The 17,267-nt window shown below is 42.6% G+C and overlaps 1 protein-coding gene across 1 annotated transcript in view; it reads left to right on the top strand.

Moving 5' to 3' along the window:
* Positions 1–1,541: 1,541 nt before the first annotated feature.
* Positions 1,542–17,267, top strand: part of adgra2 (adhesion G protein-coupled receptor A2) — a gene marked incomplete at its 5' end in the record, with an annotated part of 34,746 nt that continues 19,020 nt past the window's right edge. The window contains one exon of the mRNA XM_079161818.1: positions 1,542–1,843. Within this exon, the coding sequence (XP_079017944.1) occupies positions 1,542–1,843 (302 nt within the window). The remainder of the gene's footprint in view (positions 1,844–17,267) is intronic.

The following is a 17,267-nucleotide window of genomic DNA, read 5'->3' as shown; positions in this document are numbered from 1 at the left end:
AACTCATTCAGATAAAAATAAATCACAGTTACCATCTACAATATGGTCAGTAATGACAGCTCAGTCTCATTTTATTCTCAAGTTCAAATTGTTCTCTGCTGCTGTAACTCTTTCTGCAGCAACAATATAGAAACTAGTGAAGTGTATCTATAAAGGTCTTAACTTCCTCTCCTTCCCGCTGATTGAATGAAAAGCTTTTGATCTGTTGAAATACACAAGAGACCCTCAGCCTTCATTCATGACTTTAGTTTGCTCTCCCAATGAAGGCGCACATTGAAATCAAGACCTTCCTGTCTTCTACAACCTGGATGGAAAAGGCCAATTCAAATCAATCAGCAACAAAACAACAGCAATATGGCATTGAAACAATTAAAATCCTATAGATTCTCACATTATTTCATCAAACAAATATCCATGGTCTTCTTCTTTGCTCCAAAACGTTTTCTCTTTAAAGGGTTTGCATGTTGTTGCATTTACAGAATTTGCCCGTCTTTCTCTTAAAATAACTATATAGGGATACATCATGATGATGAGGTAATAAGTCTTTATTCTCTTACAAATGAGGAGATGCAAAATGTTAAATATATATATTTTTGTACTGCAAAAGTCTGCAACAAAGGTTTTTTTTTGTTTCGTTTTTGTGCAGTTTACCATATAATTTAGGCCAAAAACAATACATAAAATAGCCTACTGGACTGTGTCATGAAGTTTGATGAAGACGTGTGGAGTGACTTCAGGTGGGTTTACCCTATAGCACATGTGAAACCTCTCTCTCTGTCTCTTACTGGGCTGTATGCGCTAGGACCGCGGGGACCAGAGCGCAGACGGAATGGGCGCACTTGGGGTAGTAACTAAGTGAGTTTGAGTGTGACAGAGGCAAGCAGGCAAAACCGCTAGGTTTTGGGAATTACACAGAAGCCGATCGAGACCAGCTCACTTTTTGCCCGAACAAACCGTTTTTTTCCCGGTTTGAATTTATTTTAAATTGCGTTTGAGAGAAGTCTAAACGGGGACCTCAGGGATCCGGGAAACACTGAGGAAAACTTTTAAAAGCAGCGACACAACTGACAAAAGTTTGAGGATATACTTTTTTTCTTTCTTTACTTCTTCATATAGATGATGTGGAAGTGACCACACGGTTGTGGATCTCATCAACCTCTGGATTAATTCAAAGAGTGGGAGATAGCGCTAATTTGGCCACTTCTAAAGTGATGTAAATCCCTCAAGGTAATTATACAACTACCAACTTTTAGCGTCAGAATTCTGCGCTTGTTTATGGGACTTGAAGACGTTTTGATGGACTCACGCATCCCTTGAATTTCTCGGATCAAGGGGAGTTGCGCGCCACGGCTGCCATGACATAACGGGACACTCTTGGAAAATCAAGGGTGCTGAATATTTCTGAAAGGACCGGATGACGCGTGTCCATTGTTGAGCGCAGGGTCTCAAAGTTTACCATTCATTCAAGACCTCACCCACGATCATTTCGTTTCCTTGTGCCCTCCTCACGCCCTCCGAAAGCTTCATGGTGGAGATATGGGATGACTGGAGGCGGGGGTGCAGCTGAGGTGAGATCCAGCAGAAGGACAATGTTTACGCCCGGCGTTGGCATCCCTCTGCTGCCGGGGCGTCTGGTACTGATGCTGCTCCTGCTGTCCGCCTCCGAGCCGCGGCTCTCCCAGGCTTGTCCCGGGTTGCTCGCCTCCACCAGCGGCTGCAGCTGCACGGACGAGCGGTCCAAAACGCACGGCGCCCAGGCGTTTGGGAGACGGGTCAGCTGCAGCAAAGAGGAGCTGCCTGAACCTCCGGATGCCGGCCTGCTGCCCAACAGGACCGTGACTCTGTGAGTTGGAACAGTCTAATGAACTACTGAACTAATGTCGTATCACTGAATTATGAGCCGTCTGTTGTGGCCTGTAACGTTGCAGTGTGTGTGTGTGTGTGTGTGTGTGTGTGGCACTGAGTGGTGAGATCACATGGTGACCTTACATTATGGTGTCATATATGTCCTCAGCAGTATTCCCATAATATCCCATAAAGATTTTATAAGAAAAGAAATTGAATTGATCATGATACATTTTAAGCTGACGTAGCTGTTTCCAGATAGAGTTAGTGTGAACTATAATTGGCTGAGGATAATTGTGTTTCCATGTTAAGGATTTAACTGGATGAATGTTTTCGATGGTGCATTTTGCATAAGTGAGGGTACAGTGCCTCGACCAGGCCCACACACCCATGACTCTGAACCCATGACCTTAGGTTTAACTGTATTTAGGACTTGCTGCAGTAATAGGGCTTGTTAGGTCAGAAGTTTACATCTTGATCTAGTTTTAACTCTGCAGTGGAGGGCTGATCGTCGTCTCTCTGTGAACCATTAAGAAGATCAGTGAGAGGGCAGGCTGACTGTAGCCATCATACGGCCCTGCCTCTTTGACACAACTCTGTCACTTTAAATTTGAGTCTGAGGCAGATCTCAGCTCCCTCTTTCTCCCACCACCAACACCAACACCTCCCTGTGCACATGGCCCAGCTGACTTGTCCTTACAAAACTAGAATAAACAAAAACACATTCTGAATATTTTATATCTGTACTTTACTGGCGGGTTGGCTCCGACTTTTAATACAGTTACACCCTGTCTCACAATCGCCTTCTGGTGAGAGAGAAAACAAAAGCCTAAACTATGTAATGAGAACTGGACGGCATTGATTCTGGGACAGTTTAGTGTGAGGTTTTTTTAATTAGTGTCTGGACAAAACTTGAAAGGGGCCAATGGACCAAAACAAGCTATCTTTCGTGACGGATGGACCAATCTATCAGTGACACATTTTTTGGGTGATGTTTTTGTTCACTTGCTTCACAGCTGCTCAGACTTGAAGTTGTTTCTCATTCCCACAGAATGTTACTATCTCTGTACTAATGACCCAGTGGGAGAAATGCTAGCTGCACATGGGCGCAATAAAAAAAAAAAAAAGCATGTTCAACTGCCCTACTGCAGCGAGCATATGAGGTAAAGTAAGGTATTTAGGCCCCAGGAAAGCCAAAGCCAGCCAGCAGTCGATTTATAGGGCCTTGTGTTTCTTCCTTAATAAAGCCAGAATAAACATCTGGGGAACACATTGCTGGAAACCATAGGGGGAAAAAGAGGCTAGAGTGGTAGTGGTCGAGGTGATTGAAGATAATCTTCCATCCCCGCATCTACTAATTTTGGTTGAGTTGTTTTTGTGCAGATGTTTAGCATTCTGATTCACTTTTACAAGGCAATAAACGAGGAACAAACAACACCGCCCAAAATGCGCCATTTTACCTTTACCTTTCCTGGGAGCTCTGGTGTCTGGAAAGTTAATTTTCCTGAAGTTTTGGTGAGTTCCTCAAGTGCCCGTGCTCCCATCGTTGCTCATGACATTAGCTCCAGATGTGGAATGTGAGAAGTTGTGTTGATATTCGTGTTATTCCTGACATTCCTCAGTCCGTTCAGAGACTGCGGACAGTATCCCAGGTGCAGCAGGGGAGCTTTCCCCGTGCCCTACGCCACCTCGGTCCCTCCCCACATCGGATGGCCTGACAGCCAGCCCTCGCTGCCCTGTCTCCTGGGGCAGCCTGGAGGAATGCTCTCCTCCATGCTGAGCAGGCAAGGGCTGGAGAACACCAGGCCCAGGGCTTCCGGGGCCGGCTGCTAGTGTAATGCACAACAGCTGGCCCCTGTGAACATTCCAGCTGAGGCCCTCAGCCTCATGGGAAATCCCAACGGGGATTTGTTTATTAAAACTATTAGTTGGCTGTTTGTTGTTCCTGCCAGCCATAAAGGAGCAACCAGTCGCACTAATATCATCACCTCCTCATTTGGCTCGTCAATGCCTGCGTGTCAGATTGTACTCTGCAACATTTCTATAAACTCACACTTATCATAGTTTAATGATGCATCATGCTATTCTCCGCCTTCCGCCATGATCGGCAGTCTTCTTGTCCCACTTTCCCTCTTTTACTTTATCTCCAGCTCCCCATTTCTCTCCCCTTCCCACCCCCCCCTATCATGAGTTCATCCACACGCAGTAACTCTCAACCTAAATATTTAGTCGTCTTGGTAGGAAACTGCCATGTCCAAACTCCTTCCAGATGTGAGCCTGCGCAGGCTAGTGTTTAGGCCTAATTATGCACGGCTGCAAAGAAGCTGGGAGAGGAAGAGGAGCGGAAGGGTAGAGAGGGGAAAATAGATACGAGTGTGAAAGCGAAAAGTGCCGTTGTTGAGGGGCAAGCGGGAATAGATGACGGAAGTTGAAAGGAGGCTGAAGTGAAGGACACAGTTGAGCGTGAGGAGTAGAATCAGTGAGAAGAGGGAACCAAGAGGGGAACAAAGAAAGAGAGCAGAGCAGGAGAGAGGATGGAGGAGGGAGAGGAGAAGCTTGGCAGGCGGTTCAGAGGGATGTGCCCCCGGAGACTGAAAACTCCCCAGCCCCTGACTAACAGATCTTCAACACTGGGGTGAGAGGGAAGAGGAGGAGGCAGTGTAGCGGCATAGCTCCATGTCTCTATTATTATTAGTCTTCTGTGTGAAAGAGGAACTTTTGTTATTTTGGTGATGGAAAAAAAAATGGATACATATATCATACACACATTCAGCCGTAAGCCTCCAAATACACGGCGCAATAATTCCTTTCTCAGCGCCGTGTGCTGGCAGCTGTGTTTTAATGGATGGCAGGCAAATGAAGAGAATGTACAGTGGCAGTCTATGTGTGAACGTGCTGGTTGTCTCATAGCTTTTCATGGTTTTTACCCAAGTCAAAACCGTACTCCTCCCGTTGCGTATTTTGCTGTCATCATTTTCAGTGACTGATGGCTTCGGCTCAGTGGGTGCCAGCCTGAATGAGTGGGCACAGATGCTCAGGGTGGGTGGGTGGGGGTGGGGGGGGGGTCAGCGTGCCTGTCCTTGGCCTGATGCCCCCTCACCCAAAACAGCTGCAATGCAAGACAGTTGCTCCCTGCCCGGTTGCACTTGATCCCAGTATGTGGAAGTTGCTGGCTGGTTGTCCAAAGTTCAAGATACAAATATTTCAACTAGGGCAGTAATATATATCAGTATAAGGGTCACTGTTGTAAATGAACAGTTGTAAAAGTTCTTACTGGGGAGGTTGCTGCTGTAAAAGCTTGCTCTTAAAAGCAACAGTTAATACAGTTATTTGCTTTCTTGCCTATTCAGATGAGAAGAACGATACCTTTATAGAGAATGGTATCTTCTTATCTCATTAAGATAACAAATTGTCAGACTATTCCTCCAGCACGTTTGATGACGTTATTTGAAACAACAAACAATGATTCATGAGAACTGTTTTATCTAACTTAGTGCCGGTTCAATGGCCAGGATGTTCTATCACGATATAGGTCATTGCATCGATGATGATATATATATATTCTGTATCTCTGTTCACGCAAAGGTAACTCACCTCATCAGTATAATCGATTGGCTACAACATGAATCTGCGTTCCCTTTATTTAACATCTTCGGTCTCTTGTGGCCGATGTGCAGACGGAAACCAAAGGGCCAGCAGATGTGTCAGTGGTTTATGTTGGGTCTGTGAGTCAGTATGTGTTGAGATGGGAGTGTGTCTATGAAACATCCTAAACAGTCATCTTATCAGCGTCCAGAGAATTCCAATAGCGGTATAGAGCATTTTACCCCAGGCATTCCTGCAGCGATAGGGTTTATTTATGTGGGGAAAGGTGTTGAGAGGAGGGGGAGCGGGCTCTCCTCTGCACATGTTAGGTGGGGCAGCGGTCAGCAATATATCAAAAAAGCAAACAAAGGCCTGACACTGGATACTCTGGGCTTCATACTCAGCTGCAGCACCTGCCAATGCCACACAAGCCCCGGGTTTTATTGTGCCCTCGGAGGTCAAGGGAACATGAGTAGAGCGGGTCATCTCCACACACCTACTGGGCTGTACTGTAGCTGACGCCCGTTTGGATGATGAATGCGTATTTCACTTATCACCTCGTTGTGTTTGTTGATTAAAGGCTGCGATATTTCAAAACATAGCAAAAACAGAGAGCCGTGTTGTCATAGTAATCTCATACCCCCAAGTGGCTTTTTGTTATTTTAGTTTTTCCTTCCACATCGCTTTCTTCTTATCTTACTCCAAAAATGCCTGACTTTGACTTTTCTTTGCCAGCGCTAACTTCCCTCTCCCTGCGTCTGACCACAGCGGCCCCCAAAGTTCCTGCTCTGGGTCGACAACACATGGATACAGACTCAGATAATGGGTGTCTATAGTGGGAATGCCTGTGGCTTCAGTGTGTGTGTGTGTGTGTGTGTGTGTGTGTGTGTGTGCCTGATATTCTTTCTCTTGAGAACTAATACATGACAATAGTGCAGCCATCTACTGGAGTACTCCTGAGTTACTTTTTGATTATTCTCATTCCACATTTCTTTAATAAGTCTCTTAGAAAGGGAACCATGTTCACAGAGATTAGTATCCATATTTTAAGACAATGTGGCACCCAATTTCAAAAAGTTAAACAACTAATAATTTGTCAGCATACAAAAAAACTACAGCACTCATTGACAGCGCTTCAATGCGGGTTTTTAGCCATTGTTACCTACTTAATACGAAATAAGTCAATATTGAGTAAATAACAACATTAGACTGTTTTTTGGTTTTTATTAATACTGTCCATCGAGGTTATGTTACGAGGCTGGAAGTAAATGGGATTTTGAATGAGGTTTGGAACAGAGCCCACATGTTTTGGTTTCACTTAAGCTCTTCATAGACTATAGTTTGATATTTTGGGAGTATGTATTATGCACTTTTATTGCCAAGAGTTAGATGAGAAGCTTAGCTGAGCTTATCTTTGCATAAAGACAGTACAAAACATATGGACTGGCTCTGTCTAGACTCTAGAGGCAACTCCACATGAAACCTCAACTTCATGTTTTTACATTTTGGTTTGTATTCTTATTAAACAAATACAACATGTTACTCAGTAAATTTGAAAGTTGCTGGTAGCTTAACGCTAAGCTTTTTGTTAGACATCTATCGTTAGAAACGTGTTTTAGCTGTATCATAAAACAAAGGGTCAAGTCAATCACACAGTTTTTTTATCTACCAGTTTTACATTGGCTGTAAAGGGACAAATATATGAAAGCAAAGGTACTCGCATTTCCAATTTTAGTTTAGTTTATCCATATAAATTGTGGTTACTTTAAATTATCTGATAACATGTAAAACAACCAACAACAAATCGTTTTTGTAATGTATCTATCGTCACTCCAAAACATCGTAATGTTGAGTATGCTATTAATGTCACATAGAACCACAATATATTAAAATTCTGTCACTAACAGCCTTAACTATTGTTCCTTTTGTAAAGATGAGTTGGTTTACAGCTTCAATTAAAGGAACAGAGTCAGTTGTGAAACAAAGCAATACGCTTGTATTACAATCTGTGCTGATGGAGTAAACCCCAGTATGAATTATTCCTTTAGCCGAAATCAAGTCAATCTTTGGAAAGCATGTGGGTTTACCATATTTTTTACAATACGTGACTCATCATTGTCTAATAAATTCTGGTAAACTCTGGTGCCAAAACTGTTTGACGTGCAGTAATGAGGATTGGGTCAATGTGAGCACTGATTGTAATTCTCAATACACTACGGTCACACAGAAAGAAAATAATCTACAAACAAAACAAAACCCTTTAACAGATGCTTTTAAAGACACCGCGAGAGTATCTGGGACAGAAAGATTTAAGCCAGCCTTTGTAAAAGCAATCTGATTTTCCCAGCAGTCTTTGCTCAGGAGCGAAAAACAGAGGCTGGTTATGAGACAGAACAATGAGACAATGTTAGCCAGGCATCCACCACATTCCACTCACTGTCTGAAAAGGCGAAATTCTCTAAATTGCCTCATTAAATGTGTAAAAAACACTTTAGACAGTGAATAAACTGACTATTGTGTTCCTGGTCTGCAGACATAAACTTTCCTATTTGGTTTCTCTTGACTTGTCTTTGACTCTAAATATTACAATAATTTATTACAGCTTTATAGTGAGGCGGCGGTATTTCAACGCATGCTCTCTGGTTGCTAATATTTATAGCAGCTACTTGCTTATGTCTTTAAAGTTCACTGGTTGTCCAACTTTAGTAAACTGTGTATAGATGTCGCAAGAAACACACTTCATGGACAGTTCCTGTTAGCAGAACTCAATGAATTGTGTCTAATAAGACAAACTCCAAGTTGGGGTCCGTCCTCTTCAGGGTGTGTACTCTGTGTGTGTGTAGGTGTGTGTGTGTGTGTGTATGTGTGTGTGTTAGCCCGTTTGCCTGTGCACACACACACAACATATGGGAAGGGCGTGCATGGCCACAGCTCTCAAAATAGGCTTCAGTCCTCCCCTCTCTAATTAGAGACATTTCAAAAACCCAGATTTTAATTTTAGACCAGTAGTTTTTGGACCACTTGTGCACACACACATGCAAACGTTGAGTTAAACATGCACACTTTCCGTATAAATAAATCTGATAGGTCACACACTTGTGTACCAAAATCTGCACGCACACACACACACACACACACACACAACCACAAACCACAAAGCCTTACTCCCTGGCCCAGCCTGGTAACCCAAGCACAATGCAGTATACTCTATAATAAGTGGTTGCACATATCAAATGCAGGAGCTCACTCCCCTTATCTAGCCTCAAGGCAGGAAAAAGTAGGATCATAAAGCAAAGTAATGCAACTCATTTATTTGTCGCTTTAACATGTATAACAAGAATCTCTTCCACTCCTAAATGTGGCTGCTCTTGTCCTCCTCTCCCTGTTTGATGACTGAATTACTCAATCAGGTTTCACAAAAATGATTTCACGAAAAAAAACAACATTTTGCATGCAATTACATGGATGCTCCTTTCCATGACAGGCGGTAAATGGTGCTTGTAGCTTGGCAGCGTTCCCTGGTGGCTGCTATAAGCCCTCCGGTGGGTCGGGCACAATGGGCACATTCACATCTTGACATGCATTTGCTGCTAAAGTGCCTGTTGTGCTCGAGGACATTTAGTCTCTCTGTTGCACTCAGTGCCGTGACTCTCTGAGGACAGGCTCAGCGTGCAAGGGGCTCCCGGGACCTCCGGCTTCGGTGGCTCTCCATCTTTTTTTACAACGAAAGGGTTAAGCTATTTGGACGGACCCAAGCGCTGAATAGTGCTGGCCGCAGTCTGGAGGACTCTTATAAAGTACTTTATTGTAACAAAGATGACACAGCCACCTCCCAGTCTGAGAGATCTCTCTGCTTATACTCCCTTTCATTCCTCCTCCCTCAACTTTGCTCTTCTTGTCTCTGCAAAAGTGTCCATTAGCAAGAGAGGCACTGAGAGATGAGGGTTGGGTTCAACTGATGCAGGCTTTTGAAGCCTGACACAAAAACTGTCGACAATCACGAATGTGTGAACAGTCACTGGAAATGTCGTTAAATTGGATCATTTGCATTCCATAAAATGAATGAGAATTTAATTTATCATCTCATGCACAACCAGCACGGTAGCAAATATATACTATATGATCAAACCATCTGCCCCACATTCATTATATTGGGGTTGGTTGAAACAGACTGGCCAATATGACATTTTCGTTCATTTTTGTGGTAGCCCACTTGCACAAATTTCCCGAAATGACAATTTACTTTCCCAAAACTATAAACACAAAAAAAAGCCACACTTTGTCCGGCCAAACCTCAGACATCGGAGACAAAATTAAACACTTCACCCAAAATATGTTATCTTCCATTCAAATGTAGCTACAGATTATGTCATGCCTTTGGATTCCAGACTGACAAATACAGTAACACTACTGAAATAACTGAAAAACGACTATAATGAATCACAGCACAGGCAATTTCAGACAAAAACAACAATCTCTTCATATTTATCACTTTCAAACAAAGTGTGAGATATGCTATTTGGTTTTGGTTTAGACTTACCATCGTTGTGCCTGGTTTTTACGCAGTCCACCAACTTTTATTACGACAGGAATTCAGCAGTAATAGTAGCAATAGCCTTTTTTACTGAACACATTTCAACAAATACCGCTAGCAAAAGCACAGGCGTAAATAATAAAGTCAATGATGGCTTTATTCCTTTTAGCTGTTTCAGGGTCCCGGTATCGTGCACAGTGCCTGACCGTCACACTGACGTGGTTTACTAGGACACATGAATTAGCTACTATGTCAGGTCACAAGGCCTATTTGTGTTAAAACTAGAGGTTGACCGATTTTTTAAAGGCCAATATAATAACGATAGTTTGGAGCAGAAAAAATCCGATAGCCAATTGATCGACCAATACCTATCAAGAGCTGATAGTGTTGAGTTATATATTCAAGAGATAACGTTATTGGGGGAAAATAAACAGAAAATGGGTCAGATATGACTTCTCAGCTTTCTGTAAAATCAGCTGTTTCTGGGGCCGCAAAGTTCTCGCCCACATATTGTAACCCCATGGCCAAAATAATGCGTAGGGAATCACTCCCTGAAAAAAATATCTCAAACAATATAAATGATAAATATCTAAAACATAATTTAAAGTCTGTTGTGCATTTATGCCCAACACTTAGCTTGTAAAACCTCCTTTCTCTGCTGATTAATTGGCTAAACCGATAAATGTATCAACCTCTAGTGAAAACATAGTTTGTAATGCGTACATATTGTATACATTTGTTGAAAGTCTTTAATTAGTGATTGTGAAATCCTGTAATAAAAGGTATGCACCATATTACCATCAGATGTACCAGTGACACACACACATAGACACACATCCTGTGACATGTCATGACCCAGAATTCTCAGCCACTAATGAAGGTCCACACTAATTACTGCTGCCAGTCTGTCGCCACAGGAGCCCCGACTCAGCAAGGGGTTGTGTGTAAGTGTTAGACTACTGCCTATCATTGAAACTTTTAAAGAAGTTCCATACAATAGATATCTTAACTCAATGTGAATACACTTAATAGTGCATGCTGCACAATTTGGTTTATCACATATCACATGCACTATCTTTGACCCCAGACCCCATTATTTTTGATAGATTAGCATAAGGACGAAAACTGGGAAACAGCCAGCCTGGATCTGTCCAAAAGGGAAACTAAATCCTCCCACCTGTAAAGCTCTCTACTTAACACGCCGTAACTCACTTTTTTAATTTGATAAAAAACCTAAGTGTAAAAACAAGTTGTGGTTTTATTGTTGTTCTCAACTAACTCTCGGCTGAAAGTTTGTATTTGTATTGTATTGTAATGTATTTTACCAAAATGTGTAAGTATTCCATTCACTCAAACATAATTTAAATAGACTAGAGTCATAGCACAGGTATGATCATATTATCCTTTCTTACAGTCGTACCCTCAGCTTATAACTCGCTCTGAAATGGAACTCTTTGATTGAGGCCAGCTCTGTGCCTGTGAGCCTGAACTGCAGCGCAAAGTCAAAATGGCTTTTGATCTGTTAGACCTGGCGTTTGGATGGAGTTATCGGCCTTCGGAAAAACTGGTAACAGCCAAATTAAGTAATACTGTTTTTAATCCACCGTTTTGGTTCAACCACAATATTTAGTTGAGCCACTACGTCTGTCCTCATTACTCCGATTGCAATGTGTGTGATGTGTACATAAAGAGAAATGCTGCCATGTCCACTTAGTTCTCCTCTGTGAACAGCCAGGATACTTGAAATGCAACTCTGGTGGGAAGAAAGCTGCTCAAATGGAAAGCAAAGAGGGAAAATGCAGTAAAACGCTGATGGTTTTGTATGAAAGTGTTCTCGGCTGTAGCATACACAAATTAAAGTGCTCACACACAAAGCTGTGCTGTCATTGTAAAAGTGCATAATCGTATTGCTTTCAGCAGAATTTATTTACCTCTAAGGAAAATTCCCTCTAGGCTAAATTATGTAATTTTCTATTTATATGAACTTAAGCACTGCTGTACACACCAGCTTGTGCATTATCAAGTCAGCATGCTAATTAAACCAGGCTTAATTCAATAAGAACGCTGTGAGACTTTCATTGAAAAGCACTCTCATTATCTGGCTCCCATTGGTCTACGATTTGGGACTGGATTTATGGCACATTACCAGCCTCTTTCAAGGGCTCTTGTCTTTCACCTTGCGTGTGGTCCTCGAGGGTAAGAGACCTATCCAAAGTTAAATGATGTTTACACAGTGGTCCATCGGGTTGTTTTGACTGTCTTTTTCACGCTGAACCTGCGTCCTTCTGTCTCTATTGGCCTTGAAGCGCTTGATCAACGCTCGGGGCGTCTAAACAGCACTCTGCACACTGTTTTATCAATGACCAACATCCAGTCACACTGCAGAAGCTCCAGTTGTTTCGCTGGTGACGCTGCAGAAATGCTCTGTATTCAAAATGAAACGTAGATATTATTAAAAAGAATAATACATAGTAATAAGTGCAGGCAGTTTAGCCTGCAGATGAATTCTTATTAAATATAAATCCTTCCTTAAGACTCTTATTCTGTTTGGGGTTTGCTGTAGAGGCCTGCAGCTAGAGCTCACTGTCTGAGTCCAGCATGCCTGCATATTTACAGGGCAACAGAGGCCAATTGGAATCAGAGCTTTTCACTCAGATGTATCACATTCATGTCCTGAACTAAATGCCAAACCAGGATGCAGCATTTCCTGTATGCTTCCCACTTGTGAAAAAAAACATGATTGAAGTGTTGTCTAGTAGGGAGAAGGGATGAAGGGTGCAAAGATATTAACACGAAACCTTTGGTGATAGCCGACTGCGAACGGGACATCCTGTTGAGTTTGGGTTTGCAGCATTCTAGCTGTGGTTAGGACAGGACGGTTTTCTCTCACTGTCCCTCTGCACCGGGCTGCAATCTGGAAAGCTGAAAAGGACTCTGTTCAGCTGCCGTCTGTGTTGGTGTCGTACACCGCACAGCAAGCCTTCCCAGCTCCACCACAGAGACGGTTCCTCAGTGAAATGATTGGTTGACAATGACCCACAACCAAAAGCAGCTGTTGGAAGCATGCTGCTTTTGACAGACAGCTACAGTTTACAACACACACAGGTACGGACGTGTACAAACACACACACACATCCGGCCTTCCCCCAGACCTGAGGAGGTATGCTACAGCGACACGGCCTCACTTCCAGTTAGGAGTCAGTGGGAAGAGCGGAAGTAAATCAGTGAGCAAATACGATTTGCGACTTGCTGTCATGCCCCTGTGTGGCCCTCAAAGGCTTTGTGGGTTTAGGAAGCAAATTGAGCAAACCAACGACGTGAGTGGCACGATGCAGGGAGGAGCTGCTGTGGTTAACTAGACAAGACTCTTTGTATGGTTTTTACTTTTTCACACTCTTTCACGCATCAAGGAAAACCATAAGCTAACACTGAGCTAAAGCACTTGATACTGGCACATCAAGCATACTCGTAGCAGTCATACTTTTTTATTTACAAAAAAAAATTAGCATTTCTCAAATGCATGTGTTTGCACAAATTGATAAAGTTTGCTTTGAAAACACCATATTTGTTTGGATAGATCTCTGCCAACATCTGGGTTAAGGGGATGCATCTTCAATCTATAAGAGCACTTCCGATATCTAGTCGTAGTAAAAGATATTTCATGTCTGAACTTTTGTAGTAAAACACAATTGCATTCTGAAATTTGAGACGTGTATGTATTCATTTTCACTTCAGAGTTTTAGGCAATATAAAACACAGCAGCACATGAAGTGAAGTGGTGATATATATTTGCTTTCTATGTCTTCTGTGCTTTTACTGACCCTGTTCAACACAAGGGAAGGGCTGGTGTCTGTGCTTCTGTTTGACCTGACTCTTTTCAAATGACCTCCTTGCTTTTTGAACTTCATTTAAATTAATTAGATGAAATGGGTGAATGGGATCCTGGAGCCTGACATGTGGCCCTGGTTGTTGTTTGTTGTTGTTTTTCTTCTTCCATAGATGAGATTATATTAAATTAGCCCGTCTGATTTCTCAGAGGTCTTTGTGGTCTGAAAGGGTTAAGTGAATGAGAGATGCCATCCCCAGTCTGGACTGAGTTATCACACTGCCGTGCCATGCACCATACAGTTATTGCTCTTGAAAGCAAATTAATTCAATCTGCCATTTGATCTGTCACTTATGCAAAAGGAAACGAAGCCACTGGTTACAGTAAGTCCTCAGTAGCAATACATAGCAGACGCTAGGCCTCCGAGTAGTGAACCTCTATGATTAAGAAGCTACTCATCTTCTTTGCTTGTAAAGCTCTGGTAACCTTTGTATACTCCGGTGATGAAGTGACGCACTCTCATATGCCTCAGCTATCACCTGCCTCCAGACACTGCTCCATCTGTCTGATGGCTGCCCGGGAAGTGCTCTCTCTACAACCCCTGACCTCTGAAACCGGGTTCTGAATAAACAGCTAATTGACTGGGTTTCCTGTTTAGCCTGATGGGAACGCTGACTATTTCTGTCTGTTTACAGAGTTGTGCCTCTCTCTCTTTCTCAGAGTTGTACTTTCTGTATTGTTTATGAAAGAACAATGTCCTTCACTACAACTGTGCTCCAAACATCAGGCTTCGGGGATTATACACCAGTGTCCAGCCTCTGCAACTCCCCTGCGTTCCTGGAAATCTGTGCCTTTTGTTGTCTGTGGGAGGCTTTCAGTGAGCGCATTTTGTGGTCTTTGTTTATTATTATTGTGAAAATCAGCTTTCAAGTCGTGGTGTACAGAGGAGCAAGCTAATTGAAATATGGTGTGTTGAAATGTCGTAACTTGAGACAAATGTGGGTTTTTGTGATAGGATGCCACATGTGAATTACATTTTTTTTTCAAATGTGCACGGACACAATATACAAATAAACACATAAGTATAGGTTATAAGAAGGAAAACTAGGTCTATGTGTTTTTTTCTCATTGAAAATGCATTGATATCGGCACGCTGAAGAATTATGCACACATATGCACACTGTTCCCTGACTAATGTTTTTTTCCTGCTTAATAGGCTTAGTCAAAATCTGTATCTAAACTGGCTGCGTTGAATTAAATGGCTTGCTTGTTTGCCAGATGTGACTTTCTCCTCTCCTATCTGTATTGAATTATTCAGGCACTTCCGGATCTTCTGTAGCTTTCATCTGAGGGCTGCATCCAGTTTACCCAGATACTGTGCCCAAAGTTAAGCGAGAGACCTTAAGGTCCAGAAGTCATAGGTTCAAATACAGGCTACACCACAAGACGACTAACTCTGCTCTTGCCTAACAACCACTTAAGAAAAGGTCTTGATTTAATAACCGTGATTTATTTCAACAATTCAGTGTGGATGTGTGAACATGACATGTTTTTAATTTTGTTTCTGAAGCTAAAAATAAGGCTGCCAATTTCTGAGGCTTCAAGGCTGGATATGAGTGTGGAGTTTGTGATAGTAATTCCATTGATGCTGTTCATATTCACAGTAAATCCTAAAATACAGATGATTGTGGTTTAAATGTTAAGTAAAACAGTAAAAGTGGCCGTGGTTTCAGTATTATAGTCATTATCAGTGGAGCAGCTCTCGTCTCTTGATTGCCTCTCCGTTTATGAAAACATTTCTCTCGTTTCTAATTTTAGAAGATAATTGTAGGAAGATATTGACTGAAGTGTCCAGAAGCAGAAGATTTACTTTCCATGTTGGTTTTCCATTTGTTTGCTCCTTTTCTGTCTTCAACTCGTCCTGGTAATTGTGGCTGTCAGTAAAGTTACTGAAGTGAAGAAGTAAGTCAGGCCAGTTTGTCCCTGTATACCAAGACCGGATGATTAAATCTGGTCATTAAGTGAGTTGGAAGGTGCAGAGCTGAAGGCGGTGTTTTTATTGATGTGGCAGGAAGCAGGGGGGGGGGGGGGGCCTGACTGCTGCTGCTGAATCTGTAAATCTCACAGACTGTTCACAGTCCGCTCCCACTTTTAAAGGCGTTCACACAGCTCCACTCTCTCGATTAAGAACACACTTAATGTTGCAAACAGCCCAATAAGCACCATGTGGTAGAGGCGGAGATGATGTGAAACCGAAGGGTGTGTTAATGATGGCGGGCTGTCGCCAGAGCAGGGCTCCTGCTGCACCCGGAGCTCTTGCTGTGGAGACGTCGGCAGGTCTGTGGATCCACGGGGGAAGGCTGTGTAAACATTGAACCCTGTTTCCCGAAAATCATGTTCATAAACAAGAAATCTGCAATATCAAAGGGACTTTAGTGGCCTAAACTTAACAACACATGGGATGCACGATGCAAACCCCAGTCTCTGGTGCCAACATTATGTGCTTTGTCGGCCCAACCATCCTCCCCGACCTCCTCCCTTCAACAACGTCACACCCCCTGAATTTGAAAAAAAACATTGCCAGTAAACGCATTCCAGGCGGCAGTTATGTTTTCTTCAAATAGTATTTGGTAGAGTAAATCAATATACAGTACACAATATTTTGTAAGAGGCTGGGTTGGAATATGACAACCGTCCACGAGGACTCAAACAAAGTGATGGATGCTGTTTTGTTCTTGGACAGTTATGAAAAAGACCCGGCAGAGGTTGTTCAAGAGTAACTTAATATGAAGCTGGAGATCATCAAAGACAATTTCAGGGGGTCTTACGTTACTCTTTAATATATCAGTAAGCTTTTTACGTGTGTGTGATTATTTTGTTTTACTTGTGGACAAAGCCAGTGGAGGTGTTACCCACCTGTTAGCTTCATATTTAGCATACAGACATAAGATTGGTATGGACCTTCTCATCTAACTCTCGGCAAGAAAGCGAATGAACGTATTTCCCCAAAAGTCAAACCATTCCTTAAAAAGGAAAGGTCAAAGATCTATCCTAACTGACTTTAACAATGGCAAGTCCCTCACAGCTAAGTGATTACTATAAATATACATTTCCCATGATCCCTTGCCAGACAAAGCAATCTCAACCTTACTTCCAGTGTGTCTTGTGGCCCTCTGTCTTCAGGTCTGATAAGAGCCCAATAAGCCAAGTGATTCGCCAGTAGGGAGAGGGCTAATTAACATGGCCTGTGCCGCCATTTGTTTGATGTGGAAAGACATCCTTTTGATGTAAAAATGTATGCGAAATGATTATCAAGATTGCAGCTTCCCTCCTAATCTTGATGTCCCATTCTGTATTTAACATTAATTGGAAACATCTTAAGCTAATGTCTCTGGTCAGGATAATGGCGTGTGACTGCAGCACCAAGTGGACATTTCCCTCGGCTCTTATCCTCCTCTTGTGACCCATTCACTGTGT

This window comes from Pholis gunnellus (genome assembly GCF_910591455.1).
Source record: "Pholis gunnellus genome assembly, chromosome: 6".
Lineage (NCBI taxonomy): Eukaryota > Metazoa > Chordata > Actinopteri > Perciformes > Pholidae > Pholis > Pholis gunnellus.
The sequence above is the reverse complement of the archived record's forward strand: the minus strand, read 5'-3'. Positions and strand labels throughout refer to the sequence as shown.